The sequence below is a fragment of the Monodelphis domestica genome, chromosome 1 (assembly GCF_027887165.1).
Source record: "Monodelphis domestica isolate mMonDom1 chromosome 1, mMonDom1.pri, whole genome shotgun sequence".
NCBI classification, from domain to species: domain Eukaryota; kingdom Metazoa; phylum Chordata; class Mammalia; order Didelphimorphia; family Didelphidae; genus Monodelphis; species Monodelphis domestica.
Window position 1 is genome coordinate 72619110 of NC_077227.1, and position 18259 is coordinate 72637368.

An 18259-nucleotide genomic window follows, 5' to 3' on the forward strand; every position below is an offset into this window, starting at 1 on the left:
TGTTATTGAGGCAAATTCTTTAGAGAGCTATTTAAATTACCTTGACCTAGCTAGTCAAGGTAAGGATTCCCAACTGTTTATAAGTTGTGGTTCCCATGTAACATTGGGCATATCACTAAACCTCATGGCCTCATTTTCCTCATCTGTAAAATGAGGAAATTATACTAGATCGTCTCTGAGGTGTCTTACTAGCTCTATAATCCTATATCCTATTTTTCAACTTGGGAAGGAGTGAGGGCATTAAGTTAAATCATTCTTTTTCTGTGTGTGTATAATAAATACATTTATTTATATAAATATGTTTATTTTTTAAATAAAAATGGATTGTGTTGAGATCATTTCTCATCACTTCTTTGGATATCTAGAAGCACTCAGGATAAGGTAAATATCAAAGTTTGGGGATTTCTGGTCTGGTCTGGCATAACCAATGTTGTGCTAAAGAGAGATGTTTAGGGCTAAAGAAGATCTCACTAAGCCAACTTTGTCCTTTAAGGCTTTGGAGTTAACCAGGTGGGCAAATTAGAGCCCCATCTCCACCCTGAGTCTAGACCTTGGCAAGGTCTAGATTTCCTAGCTATAGTCGGGAAGTCAACTTAGGCTCAGGAGAATATAGGTTTAGAGCTGGAAGGGACCTTAGGGGCCATCTAGACCAATCATCTCATTTTACATTTAAAAAAAAAATGAAATTTAAAGAAGGTAGTAAGGAGACTTTTCCAAAGTCAATCAAGTCCCAAGTGTAAGAGCTTGAGTTCTGTCCTGGCCTTGGCTTCTCTACAGCTTGATTTTCTGGGCTTCAATTTGCTTCAAATCTGGGAGAAATAAAACAACTAGATTATAAAAGTTGGGAATTATAGCTTGTTATTTATGAATCAATCTTGGGAGAGAAATTGAGTTGTAGATCAAGGTTAGGACTGAAGTCCCGACCACGTTAGCACAAAGAGCCCTGGGTCAAGAATCAGGAGACCTGAGTTCTTACTCATGAAATAACTGACTAGACTTGGGCAAACAACTTCATGTCTGAGTCTCAGTTTCCAACTATCAAAAATGGGAATGATAATACACGTGTGGCCTTTACCTTATAGATATTTTGTAAGGGAAGAGATTTGTAAACTTTAACGCACTAGAACAATGTAAGATCTTACTGACTTACTGAAGTCTCCCTCTTAACTTGACATTCCAAGAAATGGAGTTTGGGAGTGTGGTGTGGAGTGTGGGTCAATGATAGCATTATAATTCTATGACTAGCACTAATAATTAGCTTAAGGCATCCCCTCCTTCTTAGATCACTTCAGGATTCTTGGTGTTTTTTGTTGTTTTTTTTTCACTTTGAACCTCTTAGGACTAACATAGTTCCCAGCACAGAGTAGAGACTTAATGAATGCTTCTCAATTAAATTGAATTATTTTGATTAAGACAAAGCAAGGATTGCTAGAGAAGTCAGAAGTCTCAGGGGCATGTTGTCTAAATATCCCTTAAATGTTAACCTGTCATCTTTCTGAAGCAAAACATGTTCAATTCAGCCACTGAGGAAGAGACCCTGAAAAGATTTCTGAGTAGGGAATAGTAGTAAAAGGAAAAATACCTATGAGGTATCTGGTGAGACTCTTTTGCTAGCTCCACAGATCCACAATGAATATTTGGGAACACCAGTGAAGTTCTTGCTCCTATGAGGAAATTTATTCTTACTTTCTCAATCAATCAACAAATATTTATTAAGGGGAAGCTAGGTAGCACAGTGGCTAGAGTGCTAGGCTTGGGGTCAGAAGTAGATGGGTTCAAATCTGGACTCAGATCTTTTCTAGTTATGTGACCCTGGGCAAGTCACTTAATCCCAATTGCCTAGCTCTTACCTCTCTTCTGCCTTAGAATTGGTACTTAATAGCAAGGTTAAAAACAAAACAAAACAAAGCATGAAGCATTTACTATGTTTCAGGAACTGTGCTAAGCATCAAGGGTACAATGAAAGGAAAATGTAATTCCTGCCCTCAAGGAGCTTATACTCTATGGCAGAGGTAACACACAAAGAATTAAGTATGTAAAACATATATAGAGGGGTATAAGGAATCCCTTTCATGGGGGATTGAGAAAGGATTCTTTCAGAAGGTGAAAAACAAATTTGAGAAAAGAGACTCTTAGTGACCCCTCTGGGGTTTTCTTGACAAAGAAAAATTTTCCTTTACCAACTCTTTTCACAGATGAGGAAACTGAGGTAAGCAGGGTGAAGTGACTTGCCCAAGGTTACAAAGCTAAGACACTGAGCTGGCTTACCATTTCTTTCTCCAGTTTATTTGACATATGAGGAAACTGAGGCAAACAGGGTAAAGTGACTTGTCCAGGGTCACACAGCTAAAATACTGGATTGGTTTGCCATTTCCTTTTCCAGCTCATTTTACAGATGAGGAAACTGAGGCAAACAGGATGATGGGATTTGTTCAGGGTTACACAGCTAGGCTCTGAGGCCATATCGGTACTCAGGAAGATGAGTCTTCTTGACTCCAGACCTGAACTTCACCCATTGTATCACCATGCTTCTGTGGACAATAGTCCCAAATAACAGGAAAAGAAGAGTTAGTTATAAGGTACCTCAGAGATTATCTTCATTAGGGGTTCTCAAATTCAGTTCTGTGAACTTGTGCTGGTTATTGTGTGGTTTGATAACTATTTCAGTAACTGGTTTCCTATGTAATCCTTCATATTTAATTTAATACATTTAAAATCATTATTCTGAAAAAGATGTCTAAGACAAAAAGGACCTCTGTCTGATCCAAGTAAAATTTCTCTGTTTTTATATGTAAATAGAGACTCAGGGAGATAAAAATGACTTGCCAAGCATAGTACAGTAGAAAGAGCACCAGCTTTGGAGTTGCCTTCCACATAATATGAATGTTTGGAGTCCAAAGACCTGGATTCAAACTCTGTTCTGGATATAAGTACCTGCTGTTTTAGTCAAGTCATTTAAACTCTGGGTGTCAGTTTCTTCATCTGCAAAATGAGATAATCGGGTTCAATGGACTCTACCATCTCATCTAGTTTTAAATCTGTGAGCCTCTAAGTCCCATGGAAGTCCCATGGTTAGTCAGTGGTCCATTAGAGGCTCAAAGCTGGCTTTCTTGAGTCCTAGCCCAGTATTCCAGCCCCTGTACCCTGCCATGGCTCACAGATGAACCCATAGAAAGACGCAAGCCCATCTTGATAAGAATGGTTGATTGCAAAGAGAAATAACCTACCAGCAGCTGCCCCACAGTATGGGCCTCTTACTCCCAGCTGCATGGCATGTCTATTATTAGTTCAGAGCTTAATCTGGACAGGATCTCAGATGTACAACCTTCTCCTGACTCCCATGACCCCCTCTTAATTGTTTTTTCTTCCTTTTAAAAGAAAAAAATATTCCATGCTTTTCATGGGTAATCAAAATCTGAGTTTTTGAAACAGAGCCAGAGAAATCTCTTCTGCCTCATGAATGCAAAATCCTAGTTAAAACTAGATCACCTTTTGCCCATTTGCAATGAATATAAGCGGGTAAACTTCAAAGGTGTGGAATTGACATCTCTACAGATGTAGAAATCGTCCATCTCCATCCAACCTCTCAGATCCTGACCTTCTTTCCGATCCTCCTCCTCTCTCCCTGGACCAGACACCGACTTCGAAATCAACAGGTCCCATTGATTTCCACCTCAGTGATGTGAGCCAGATATAGAACAAATGTTAAGTCAGGAATGAAAAGCCAGAACGTTATTTAATACGACTGCTGCTCTCAGAGTCGAGGGGAATTTAAACTACGCAGTGAGGCTGCTAAAATAGTCATTCCTTCCCCTGGGAGAGAAGGAACCTCAGTGAGCAATGAGTGAATGGGGTCTTGCCATCACTGGTTGGGCACTTGAGTCTCCCTAAAGCCCCAGACTGTAAAGCTGCTCTTCTCTTCTTGGAATGTCCTCTTTACCTGTACCTCCATCCCACCGGTAAGCTTCTGTCCAGAGTAACCAGCTTCATCTTCTGTCCAATGTGTTTTGCTGTGGCAGCTGTATCCAAACACAAACACACACTCACACACACACACACACACACACACACACACACACACACACTCATATGTGAAGCATTCAGAGAATGAGATAATTGGGAACTAAGTGCACATTTGAAACAACAAATCTTTCAAGTGAATGCACAGGAATCTGGAAGTCAAGGTCCATGGGATGACTTTGAACTTAGAACATAGATCAGCATATCTCCTATGAGACCCAGGGGACACTGGATCTTGTCTCTGTCTGATTGAGAGGTTGGGGATCCCCCTCCTCCCTCCAATTAGAGGAAGGAGAAGTCTTGGGGGAATCCATCTCCTAACTCCAAGATATTTGGGGCTCAGCTCAGATAAATGACAGCCTGAACCTTTACCTTGAACTCAAAATTGTCTCTTTTCATATTTGAAAAAGCCTGTCTCTGTGGTATAAGAGCTTGGTAAAGAAAATGGGTCATGAGTGGTTCTACTGGGTCTAGTAACTCAAGGTCCAGAGGACTCAAGATAAGAGGAACTTGCTTTATTGGCTTTCCCTTAGACCACAAGCCAAGGGCACACAGGAGGGGAGACGGGATTGATTTCAGTCCAAACAGCTGCTCAGTCCTGGCCAGGGTTTGGGTGCAGGCTGGGGTCAGTCTTCCCTACCTTAGGAGAACAAGGAAAACCAGGCAGAAAGAAGATACCCTTTTCTTAGATCTTATTCTGCTGCCCGGTGAGAGGTGGGGTGAATAAGTAGGATCATAGGGAGGGAGTTTTTTAGGGAGTGGAAGTAGGGATAGATGGTAGAGTTGGGGAATATTTAGATCATTGAATCTCATACCCTCATTTACAGAAGAAAAAAAACTGAGTCCCAGAGAAGAAGATGGGACTTATTCCCAGTTATAGAGTTAATAAATGTCAGTCAGCACCAAAATTTGAAGCCAGATCTTCCATTTCCAAATTCAATTAGACCTTTTAGCACATTGAGTCAGCAAGACCTAGGATTTAATTCTGGCTCTGGCAGTTACTAGCTATGAGGCTACTAATTATTTCCTAACACTGGACTTCAATTTCTTCCTCTATAAAATGAGAGGGGTGACTAAATCAATATAAGGGCTTTCCCAGCTCTAAATTTAGAATTCTTCAAATATTAGACCTTTCCTAAGATTCTTGAGATGAGGGATATTTGTAGATAAAATGACTGATTTTTGAGAGCTTCTGTATCAAATTCAGAAAGAAACATATCCCTGCCAGTCATATGTTGACTAAGAAAACCATAAATTAATAATATGGATGTTGTATTATAGGAAGCAAGGTGGCACAATGGATAGTGTCAGGCTTGGAGTCAGGAAGATTCATCTTCCTGAATTTAAATCTTGCCTCAGGCATACACTAGCTATGTGACCTTAGGCAAGTCACTTAACCCTGTTTGCCTCAGTTTCCTCATCTGTAAAATGAGCTGGAGAAGGAAATGGTAAATTACTCCAATCTCTTTGCCAAGAAAATCCCAAACCGAATCATGAAGAGTCAGGCACCACTGAAAAATGACTAAACACAAACATGTTCCATTGTACTTTAGGGCAATTAGGTGGTACAGTGGATAGAGTACCAGGCCTAAAGTAGGAAAGACCTAAATTCAAGTCAGGCCTGGGACACATAAAAGCTGTATGACCTTGGGCAAATTGCTTAACCTGGTTTTCCTATGTTTCCTCAATTGCAAAATGATGTGGAGAAGGAAATGGGGAACCAGTCCAGTATCCTGGTCAAGAAAATCCCAAAATGGGGCCACAAAGAGTCAAATACAATGGAAGCAACTCAACAACGACAAAAAAAAAATCCTAATTAAATTTTAATCTGAATCAGGCCTTCTCTGAGTCTTCTCTGAGAATTTAATTTATTTTCTCCAGCATAATCACCTATATGTCAAATCCTGTAAAATACACTCCTTCTCCAAGCCAGAACAAATTCTGTAACTTGTTTTTCTACCTAGGAGGTCTTTATGGCTACTATTTTTGTCATTCAGGTTATTGATATAAAAAAATCATATTTACTTGAATTACTTTTTATGTCAATTTTCTGAAAGGGACTTTTAAGTAGTAGCAAAAAACTACTCCTGGCTAAATTACAAATTTCATTGAGTCTAGGAGAGCCCAAGGGCTACCATTTGACAATTTGAATTTCAAACAGATATTCCCCCAGATAGTGATGAAAATCTGCATTTAAATCATTACTTGAATTCCTCATTCCAGGGATTTTCTGCCTCCCCTGGGAGTCAAAGTAGTCCTCTAATTGCTGGTGGTGAAGCCTTTTCAGGTAGTGGTTTGTGGGAGGCAGCTGTGGGGGTAGAGCTAAGAATTGTGGTTTTGGAGTTAGGGGGTTCAGTTCAAATCTGTGACATGTGTGACCTTAGGCAAGTGGGTTAGTCTTTCCAAGCCTCAGTTTCCTCATCTGTAAAACATAGGGCTTGGTCTAAATGATTACCAAGATCCCTTCTGGTGCTAAAGCTATCCTCCTTTCTATGGATCAAACAATAAACCACCATTGCCTTGCCTTGTATTTATATGTTTCTAGGACTCAAAATACTTTATGTGAAGTGACTGAAAACAAACTCTTAGAGGAGGAGAGGAATTACCACCCAGAATAACTAGAGTTACGCTATTCTTGCCACTATTGAATTCTTTCTCAGTACACAGGATTTAGCAATAATTAATCACGTTTCCATTAGTTTCACTGTAAACTCATCAGAGTGACAAAAGTCTTCAAAGACCTTTCAGTCCAGTGTTCTTCCTATTATTTGACAGATTAGGAAGCTGAGGCCAAGAGAACTGGTTAATTTGCCCAAGATCAAACAGTTTATTTGGACCAGAATGGGGCAGCAAGGTGGCATAATAGATAAGAGTGCTGGGCTTAGACTCAGGAAGACTCATCTTTATCATTCAAATTCAAACTCAGACACTTCTGCTCTGTCTGACCCTGGACAAGTCCCATAACCCCTTTTGCCTCAGTTTCCACATTTGTAAAATGAGCTGGAGAAAGAAATGAAAACCACTCCAGTATCTTTGCTGAGAAAACCCCAAATCAGGATCACAAAGAGTCAGTTATAACTGAAAACAGGACCAGAACTAGTCTCTTGAGTCCCAATCCACTATTCTCTCCACCATCCATATTGTCTTATCATCATGTAGATATGGACTCTTCTGTCTGGTAGTAGAATCCCTTTACAAGTTGATTCCAACCTACCATTGGTTATTATCCATCATATTTTTTCATGTAACCAGGGATTCAGGTAAATAGGTCATCTTACTCTTTCTTCCATACTTTATTTTCTTGGTACCTTTATATAAGCTGCCATGATTGCCATATGCTCCTCTATCTTCACCTCTTAAAAACCCCTTGGGTTGTTGCCATTTGGCTCAATGGACAGAGCCAGGAGTGAAGATGGGAGGTCTTGGGCTCAAATATGGACTCATATACTTCCTAACTGTGTGACCCTGGACAAGTCACTAAACCTCCATTGCTCTCAAGAGTTCTCATGGCTCTTCTACTTTAGAATCAATACTTAGTATGGTTCCCAAGACCAAAAGTAAGAGTTAAAAAAAAAAAAAAGATGAATCCCCCTTTATTCTTCAAAGCTGAACTCAAACCCTCCCTTCTACAAGGTCTTTCTTGATCTAACCACCTCTTCCCTCCTCCTATTTATTGCCTTTCATCCAAAATTTTACCTAGGATGCATTTCTAGATATTTTATAGATGCATTTATATATACTTAAATGTATACTTATTGTCTCCCCCTGTAAATTTTAAACCTCTTCAGGGAGGGACCATTTTTTGTTTTTCTTTGTCTTCATGGTGCCCAGTACAGAGTGGGCTTTTTAAAAGCTTATTGATTGATATATTGACCTCGTGGGTAGATCATTCATTGGAAAACCAATGTTTAGCTCTTGGTCTCAAAACTGATGGGTTGTTCTGTGCCTATGAGTATGGAAAACACAAATTTGGACAGTCCATCCTGACTTTAAGGAAAGAAATTCTCCAGTTAAGAAGTCTCCCCGAGAGATGATCATGTGTTTGACCAGAGGCTCTGCCTTTTTCTTTTGGGAACAGCAGTCATCTCTGCATCTGTTTGCTCTCTCAATTCATTAAGGTTCAGTTATCATGAATGACATAGCTATTATGTCCAAAGCACTGTGGTTATCCAGGGCAGAAATGGTTGCTGTCCCCAACTGGCTTATCACCGAAGGGAGTTATACAAAAGTACAGTGTATTTATATAAGGTCAAAGGGACACATTAGCTATGATATTTGGCAGAGTGGAAGAAGAACAATGGAGACATCCAGGGAGAATTCTCCTTCAGCTATAATTATTTGTGTGTGTGTATGTAGGGCTGGGGGTTGGGGAATGATAAGGAAAGACTTCATGAAGGGAAGTGGAACCTAACTTGGCAGAAAGAAGGAATTAAAATGATGGAGCCTGGGGCTCACATGGTGGCAGAATCCATTTTAGGCAAGGCTGGTAGCCCTAATAAAGTAAGAGGTTGCCATGGCTGGAAGAGGGGATGGTGACTTGTTAGTCTGGCTGAAAAGTAGAATACAAAAAGGGAAGTCTGATGAAAGAAGACTGGAAGGGTAAGCTGCTTCAAGAAGATGGCTGAGGGTCTGGACAGCTGGATAATTTAGCAGATTGAGAGCCAGGTTTAGAGATGGGAGGTCTTGGGTCCAAATATGGCCTCAGACACTTCCTAGCTGTGTGACCCTGGACAAGTCACTTGACCCAATTGTCCAGCCCTTCAGACTCTTCTGCCTAGGAACCAAAACACATTGTATTCAAAAAAGAATAAAAGATGACTTGAAAGCCAGACTAGCAAATTGATACTTTATCTCATAACCAATGAGTTATGATTTTTTGATCAGCAGAATGATGATATAATGATTTTAAAAAATTAGATTGTCTCAAGTATATTGTACCTATTGATGGAAGCAAACTTTTAAACTATTAGGTTTCTGGTCAATGGTTGTTTAGTCATTTTCAGTTATGTAAACTCTTCATGGCTCCATTTGGGATTTTCTTGGCAGAGATACTGGAGTAGTTTCCTTCTTCAGCTCATTGACCTCAATGTTAAGTAAAAATGTACATGAAAAATATATTTTAAAAATATGAAATGAATATGAAGTTAAATTGTACTTATTCTAACTTTAAAAAAGAAATAGTATATATTTGTTTTATTAAAGGATAAAATATATTTATATTACACAATACCATCCATATATTTTATGTATTTCTGAGTTTCTAAATTTTTTTCTATGTGATTTTTGTGTATCATCTGTGGCTTCCGCAAAACTCCCCTGAAATTCCCATTTGATATCTCATACCTACCAATGACATATTGAAACTATGATGGGGAACATTGCTGTGTGGAAGAGATACCTGTATTTTCATTACCTGCCTCTTGCAGATTGTGACAAAAACTATCCATCTATCTATCTATCTATCTATCTATCTATCTATCTATCTATCTATCTATCCATCCATCCATCCATCTATCTATCTATCTATCCATCCATTAATCTATCTATCTATCTATCTATCTATCTATCTATCTATCTATCTATCTATCATCTATCTATCTATCCATCCATCTATCTATCTATCTATCCATCCATTAATCTATCTATCTATCTATCTATCTATCATCTATCTATCTATCCATCTATCTATCTATCTATCTATCTATCCGTCTGTCTGTCAATCTCATTCCCTGTGGATCTATTAAATGTATATTAATGTTTGAGTTATTACATCACTTTTATTTCCAAATACATCACTTCCCCCCTCAGCCAGAAAGCTTGTTATAAACTGAGTTATTATTATTACTAATATCCTTCCCTACATTCCACTAGCTTTTCTGCCAGTATATCATGAGAGGCTTTGTCCAATGCATTCTTGAACTTAACACACTTTTTCTATTAACAACGGATATTTGTATAATGTTTAGAGATATGCTACATACAGCACCTCATTTGAGCCTTATAACAGCCCTTTGAAGTCAGCACTGTGGATCTCATCTAAGAGATTAGGAAACCAAGATTCAAAGGAGTCAAGTGACTTCTCCACATTTTTACAACCAGAAAGTTAAGAAGCAGAGATCAAAAGTAGGTTCTCCTGACTCCAAGTATTGCACTCTCTCTTCCTTACTTCCCTACCTCTCCTTCTTCATGCTTCTTCTAACAAGTTCCTCATCCAACAACCTCATCATTCTTATAACCCTCTCCAAAAAATAAAATTAGCCTGTTTTAGGCTCTTTGTGATTCTTTATCCTTTTCTAAATGCTTAGGAGCTTCTGCTTCATTTTTTTTAAATTTTATAATTTTGCCAGGAACAGATCTTTGGATTACTTGCCTATTGTTTCTTCAATTTACTCCATCCTTTTTTCTTTTCTGAAACTTAGAGCATTAGCAAGCCTCCAGTTTCCTGGTACACTATATCTGAAATGGATCCATATGTCTCTTTTATTTACTAAGGAGTCGTGAAAAATGGCTGTCTTGGGGTTAATTTGCCAATAATCCAACAACCAGGTTATTTAACTCATGCCCTGAAATGGTTTTTCCTTCTAAGCATTAGTGAGGGGTCATATACTTTGAACAAATTAACTAGGTAAATTGCCTATTTTTTGGATTTATGACACATAAATCTAGATGTGATCTAATTTGAAGTGTCCATGTGGATTTGATTCTATAAAGACAAGTTGAAATTGGCTTACTCGAGCATAAATACTCATCTATAGTTTCTTTATTTTATCTTTTTCTCCTGTATATAAAAAGGAGGAAATTTTATACAACTTCTTTATTTCTTTAGTTTAATTTCATATAATTGTATAAATATTAATGACAGATAAGAGTCTACTAAAACTAAACTAAAGATAGATAAATTAAACAGCTAGATGGGACAAAAGTCAACCAGTTCATGTGGGAATAGAAACATAGAAAAAAAAAAGAAAACAACTGCTTGATTACATTGGTTGACGGGGATATGATTGGGGATGTATATTCTAAAGGATCACCCTGGTGCAATTATCAATAATTTGGAAATAGATCTTGATCAGTGACACATGTAAAATTCAGTGGAATTGCTTGTTGGCTATGAGAAGGGGGTGGGAGGAGGGGAGGGAAAGAACATGATTCATGTAACCATGGAAAAATACTCTAAATCAATTAATTAAATAAACTTAAAAAAAAAGTTAACCAGTTCAATCCTTACAGAAAGCATGGATCCTATATACAATGATATTTTGGGATTGGTTATTCAACTCCATTTGGAAGACTCATATTGACAGGAAACTCATTACTTTCTGAGGTTATACATTCTTTTTTTGAATGGTGCAATGGATAAAGCACTGGGCCCATAGACAGGAAGTTATTCATTCAAATCCAAGCTTCAAGACACTAAATGTGTGGCCCTGTCCAAGTCACTTAACCCCCAATCTGTCTTAGTTTTTCAACTGTAAAATGGAAAAGGAAATGCCAAACCACACTGGTATCTTTGCCAAGAAAATACCATGAAGGACATGAATGAACAACAGCAGCAATTGCTAGAAAGGTCTTCCTCATTATAAGCTAAAACTTTCACTGATTTCTTCTACTTTTTCCTCATCTGGTCAAAGCAGAGTCTAATCCCTGTTTCCTGTGAATTTTGAGCTCTTAGCAGTATTTATAAGCAAAGTGAGTAAAGCTTAACGAAATGGACATGAACTTTTACTGTACGTGTTTCAAGTCCTATATAAAATTTCTAAGACCCAGATCAATTCTAGATATAGTTATGTTATTTTGTGACACAATAGTAGACATCTGCCTTACTCATGTACTAGACAATAAAGTATTAGACCAGGTCTTTGAATTAGACATAATGATCGAGTCCTTTGGGCCACTTATTATGGCCACCTTAACCTTTGTTTTGGATCACACTCAAGTCAATATCATAGTTTATTTAGAAATATGGTGAACAGCAAACTGATTTCCATGACTAGGGACAATTCAGGGACTGCATAGAGAAGCGACCTTCAGTCCAACAGAGTTCCCTGTGTGAACAATGACAAATAAGCCTTTCAAGACAACAGATTTGGAGCCTATTACTAAAATGAGGACGTGGGTTTTTAGCCTCTCCAGCTTTTTATTGGTCACTTTTCTCCATGGTTCAAGGGGGAGAACATAACACTGGGCTACCTATATAAAGATGAAACCAACCAGAAGCTAGTTCAGAAGATTGGGGGAGGTCTGAGAAAGTTCTAAAGGCAAGTATAGAAATAGCTTTGTGGTATCAAGTATGTTGCCATTAGCCTTTGGAGGCTTTGGCTGCCATTACTAAGCATAGGTTTTAGTATGGAGAAATTTAATATTTAGTGTGTCAACGTTGGTTGGCTAGGGGGAAAGGTCACATGACCACTGTGGGAAAAAAATTAACGCTGTTAATTTAACAAAGAATTAAATTTGTAGAGAAATGAGTACGTGTGTGGAAAGCCCTGTTCATCATTCCTAAGGCACTAGATGACCACTTAAGGTACTCCCGAATTGGGGTGCATATCCAGATTGCAGTCTCAGTACTTGGGGAATGAAAAGCTCTATGTCAGATAATCACTCCCAAACTATAAAATAACATCATGGCCACAGTTCTCTAGCTCTGAATCAGTTTGATCTGATTCTCTTTTAACCTTTGGAATCTGAGATCCAAGGCTTTTTGGATATAGCTGAGAGGAAGAGGTTGTGTTTAGCTTCATCCTTGGATTTCAGATTCCAAAGGTTAAAAGAGAATCAGATAGGAATAAGAGAAGATGGAAAATGGCCAGAACAGACCATCCTATTTTATCCATTTTCTTTTAAAGAGAAAGGGATTGGGTCTAGCCAAGACCTCTCCAAACTCAGAACTATATGCAATAAAGAGATTACAGGATCATGGTATATGGAAGTCAGGAAGACCTGGCCTTAGACATTTATTATCATTCTGAGCAAGTCACTTAATCTGTTTGCCTCAGTTTCCTCATCTGTGAAATAATCTGGAGAAGAAAATTAAACCACTCTAGTATCTTTGCCAAGAAAACCCCAAATGGGATCACAAAAATTCAGACATGATTGAAATGACTGAACAACAAAAGTCCAACTCCCTCATGTATAACCCAAATCAAATTGCTTAGCATCTGCAAGAGCGAGGATGGAAGAGAGGGGGGAGGACAATTTGGATCTTATAATTTTGGAAAACATACATTGAAAATTGTTATTATGTATCATTGGAAAAATAAAATATCTTTGAATTAAAGAAAAAAAAAAGTCCAACCCCTTTGGTTCAGAGGCGAGATAAGTGATGCCCAGAGAAGCAAAGCGATTTCCTAGGCAGGGTATCAAAGAGGGCACAAGTGTGACCCTGCTAGTTCTTGATGTGTGCTTTTTCAGTCACATACCAAGGTCACATGGAGAGCCACACACATTCCCTTCTCCAGCCTCTGGGAGATTGCTGGCCTGGGAGTAGAACCTGAGATCTATTTCTTTATCAAGGAATGGGTATATATATATCTGAATCTCTTCCTTTTTAAGTCCTTTCTCCTTAATTATTTGACCATAATTAAAAAGGAAGAGAAATCTTAGAATCAGGGAAATTATTTCCTTCCCAGGTCACCTTCCCCTAGAATTCTGCCCCTGGGAAGCCAGGAATAACAAACTCAGCAGGTGATCAAAGCTAGCTCTTGACCATAGAATAAAGATAAGGGACTGGTGATCTGGATTGAGGAAACTCCCAGTCAAATCAACAAACAGTTATTAAATATCTACAGCGTGCCAGGCACTGTGCTAAACACTCTACATACAAAGAAAGGATGAAAAAAGGGGAGGGGGCTTCTCTTCAGGAGAATCTAATGGGAGAGACAAACTCCCAGGTGAAGGAACTTCCTCTATCAATACAGGTTGGTACTTCCTTGTGTTTTATGTCTTGGAGAGTCACAGAGAGGATAAATGACCTGCCCTTTGTCACAAGACCCCAAATGAGAGTCCAAGCCCGAATTTGAACCAAGTCTTCTGGTCGAGCTATCTCCTGGAATAAGCAACTTCTCTGCTTTGCCCATTAGTGGTTTCTAAAAATAAAGTATTTCATTTCTTCCACAGTCATTCCTTTCCCCTCCCTGCTCCTTTCCTATTCCTGAGTACTAATTACCTATGGGTGGTAATTAGAAAGACTTTTGAGGTGGCTTGGATGCCCTCTTTGGAAGCTTGGGTGGGAAGGACTCCTTGCCAAAAGATTGTTACCATCAAAGGAAAACAGAGCAACTTTCCTATTGCTTTGAAAGGAAGAGGAGAATACTCAAGTGAAGAGAGAATCCTGGGGCATGGGAATTTCTTCCCAGGAGGCAACATTAAAAAAAAAAAAGGCACTTCCATGATTGGAGCATGGAATCTGACACTGTTTTATTTTGTTTTGTTTTGTTTTGTTTTTTAAATAAGTGATACTTAAGCCCATATCTTTACACCATCTGGTACTTCCAAACCCAAAGCCAGAAATAATGCCTCCCTGTGAGCCTCTTGCTCATCAGAAAACTCATTTCCTTTGGCCTTTGGTTATTCATGCTTGTATTTTGCTGATACCTAAGGCCTGGCCTCAGGCTAAATAGTGAGTTGATTTTTGTAATTCTTGGTGACTCCATCTTTCTCCTACATCCTCTACACCAAGGGCAGAAAGTACTGGATATTTCCTTATCTTTGATTTAAGAGCTTAGACCAAACTGAATATGTAGGTTTTTGCACATTAGAAGAATCCTGAATTTCCAAGTATGCATGTAGCAGCCTCTAGTTTAAGAGTCAAGATCCTTTAAAGGCTGGTCAAGTAGATAATAGTCTTGAATGCCATTTTTTGTCTTTGTATCCCTGGCTGCCTAGGACAGAGTCTACCACCTAGTGTAAAAGGGAATCTTTTATTCTCTTTGCCTAGTTGAAGCTAACACTTAAGAATTCCCTTTTACAATAGTGAAATCTTAATGAATGCTTCTGAATGAATGAATGAATGAATGGACACAGAAAGGTACAAGCAGCTAGGGAGGTTGTATATTGCAGGAGAATGGCTTGGGAGTCAGAGTGGACCTGATTTTGAATCCGGGTTCTAACACTGAACTCTATAGGTCTCAGATGATTTACTCATCTGTAAAATGAATAGGTTGTTTTAGATTGCTGGGAAGAGCCTTTCCAATTCCATCTACACAATTCTGTGATTGGTACCGAGGCAGGGCTAAGTATTTATTAAGGATCTACTTTGTGCCAAGAAGAGGTGGAAACCTGGTGTTGGCAGGGTTCAGGAGCTAATCTAAAGGGGTCATGTTGGAACCAGGAGTCAAGTTTGGGGCTTTTTCTGCTCTGCCTCTTTTCCCCGTGACCCCCCACCCCATCTCCTCTGAGGGATCATCTCTCATGAAGGGTCTTCTCCAATAGAGTTTCAGCTGCAGAAAGGGGGTGCTCAGCTCAGCTTTTACAGGTGAGGAACAGAAGTCAGGGGAGAGAGGAACATCTGCCCCACCTGACAGGAGTAAAGGGGTCATGGGCAATATGAACACACACATACAAGCCATGTGTGTGTATACACAGAAGGATTCACTGTCAACACACAACCCTACACCTGCTGTCTATACACAAACATCCCTAAAGTGCCCCATAAGAGACACCCACCTGAGCTATGTGAGCACATCATTAAGAGAAAGGAATTTCTTTAAAAGCAAAGCAAAAACCAAAAATAGTTTTGTTTCCAGTTGCTAAGGAAAGTTCTGCTTCTGCTATTTTTCAGTCACTTCGGTAGCCTTTCAGATGCTCTGCCCCAATCTCCTGTGAAGACACCCAAAGACCAACCTGGCTAGGAATGACTGCTTTAGAAATACACAGGGGGGAACTCGGGAACAAGATGCATACCCGAGGAGGGAAGGAAGAGGTTTACCTTGAGGCAACAGTTTTAATTTAGAAGCATGGGAGCTATTTGTAATACCTCCACCAAATGGAGCCCATATGACCCGCCGGATGGCTTTCACCCAATCTTCCATGTCGTTCTGGGAGTTAGCCATAAGGAGGAAAGCTTCATGATTGACAGGCATCTTCTCCCGGTCCCCTGCACCACCTGTAAGACAAAAGAGCACACACTCTTTACTACCTTCTTGCTTTTGTATAATTAAAAATCTGTTACCCTAAAAAAGAACTACATTTCCCAGGAGCCCACTGACTTCCTGTCATTATGTACTTCCTATAGATAGGGGATAATAGGTGGGGACATGGAAGGTCCCATCTCTTTACTTCCTGTCCTGAGCTTGGTGGTGGTAAGGTGGGTGTTTGAACTGGCTGATCAGCCATGGGCTGATGGTCTTTATTTTGTATCTTCTTTATTCCTTGATTTCTAATGATCATTAATAAACTTCCTTAAAATATAATATTTCTATTATCAAGATTTAATTTTAACTTTTATACTTTCTTAGAGATTAAAAAAAATTGTTTAAAAGATTGTGAACTTGACAAAAGCCATTAGGTAGCCAAATGGTCAAGCTAGAGAACAGAGAACAGGAGCTAGAGTCAAGAAGCTGTCCAATCTGCTTCACTAGCAGGGTGTCCCTGAACAAGTTGCTTGTCTTCTGCTTGCCTCAGTTTACCCATCTCTCAAACAGGGATAATAATTCCCCCTACATAGGGTTTTTACACGATAATGTTTGTAGAATGCTTTGCAAACCTAAAAGTACTCTATAAATCTTAATATTTATAGCCAGGAGCAAATGTGAACATTTCCATATTCAAAAGAAGAACAAAGATTGCATATGAATCTCTGAATCAACCACATAGGTTTTTTGGCCCCAGAGATCTTAGAATTGTGGGTTTCCTTTCTCATTAGCTTATATACTCTGCATGATCCTGTGAAAGCCACTGATCTCCAGAGAAACTCCTGCCATGCAATTCTTTTCTGGAGCTAAAGTTTGGTAGGGTTTTCCATCAAGATTCCATTTGTTTGTAGGACAGTGGAGGGGGAGAGGGGGAGAATGAATATACAGCAATGGGCTTGATATTAAGAGATCTGGTTCAAATCTTGGTTCTACCCTTTAATGAGCTATGCATGAACACAAGTCAATGGATAATAAGACAATAGATCATAAGATGGTCGGTGTCACATTAGAAGGTAGGCTGGCTCTGAGATCAAGACCTGGAATCAAATCCCACTTCTAACTCTTACTACTGTAGGAATGAGCTAGGCACAGAGAGGGACCATTTGGAATGTTGGGAGCAAGGACAGGAATGACTCATCTGTGATCATATCTACCACATACACTTAGTCTTTCTCTCTCTCTCACCATCCCTTAATTCCCTTCTCCTCCCCCCTCAACTGTTATAAACATAACACTACCTATATGACCAAAGACAAATCATGTAACCTCCTCATGCCTTGGTTGACTAGTCAGTCAAATGAGGAAGGGGCCTTTGAGGTTCCCTCTAGTTACAGATCCAAGATCCTCTGCTCCCTAAAGGATACAGAAATATAAGCTATCATTAATCTTTCTAAAGATTTTTCCCATTTCGCTTTCTTTTTCTCTTTTCATTTTATCGTTCAATATGGCAAAAGTAAACATTAGCAGCATTGTAAGAGATCGTTTAAATAAAAGATGCAGAATTAAGCTGCGGTGGAATGACATTAATATCCTCCAAATATATTTTTAATTAATACCTCTCACAGAGCTCACTAGTTCCTTTTTAGAACTCTGATGTTGAGTGTAGAAATGTGGCAGATATCAAGTAGCGTTACTCTAATCAGCTTTGTAGATTATTTGAATAACCAGGTTCTGAAAGGTTTCATGTATTCTCAGCCAGTCAGGATGATTTTTCAGGGTAAAAAATGTATATATTATATATATTTCCATATATGTATATGTATTTATGTATATGAGAAAATATGTATATGAATATGAGAAACTAGGTATATTTGTGTGTATGTATAAATAAATTTATGTACATAAACATATGTATGTTTATATATATATATATTAAATACATATATAGTGTATAATTGGAAATCTGTTACCCTAAAAACTGCATTTTCCAGAAGCCCACTGACTTCCTGTCATTATGTACTTCCTGTAGACAGGGGGATATATTGAGTGGGGTTCCTGGTCTTGCTCTTTTTTTTGCAAATTCCTCTCTTACACTTCCTGGGTTGCAACCATGGTGGTAAGTGGAGTTTTTGAACAGGTAGATTAGCCATGGATACGTGGTTTTATTT

General features: G+C 38.8%; 1 protein-coding gene across 1 annotated transcript in view; it reads right to left on the bottom strand.

The window, feature by feature from the left end:
* The window catches only part of ARHGAP22 (Rho GTPase activating protein 22), a 374146-nt gene that overhangs the window by 62048 nt on the left and 293839 nt on the right, over window positions 1-18259 (bottom strand). The window contains exon 4 of the mRNA XM_056800688.1: window positions 15995-16123. Within this exon, the coding sequence (XP_056656666.1) occupies window positions 15995-16123 (129 nt within the window). The remainder of the gene's footprint in view (window positions 1-15994; window positions 16124-18259) is intronic.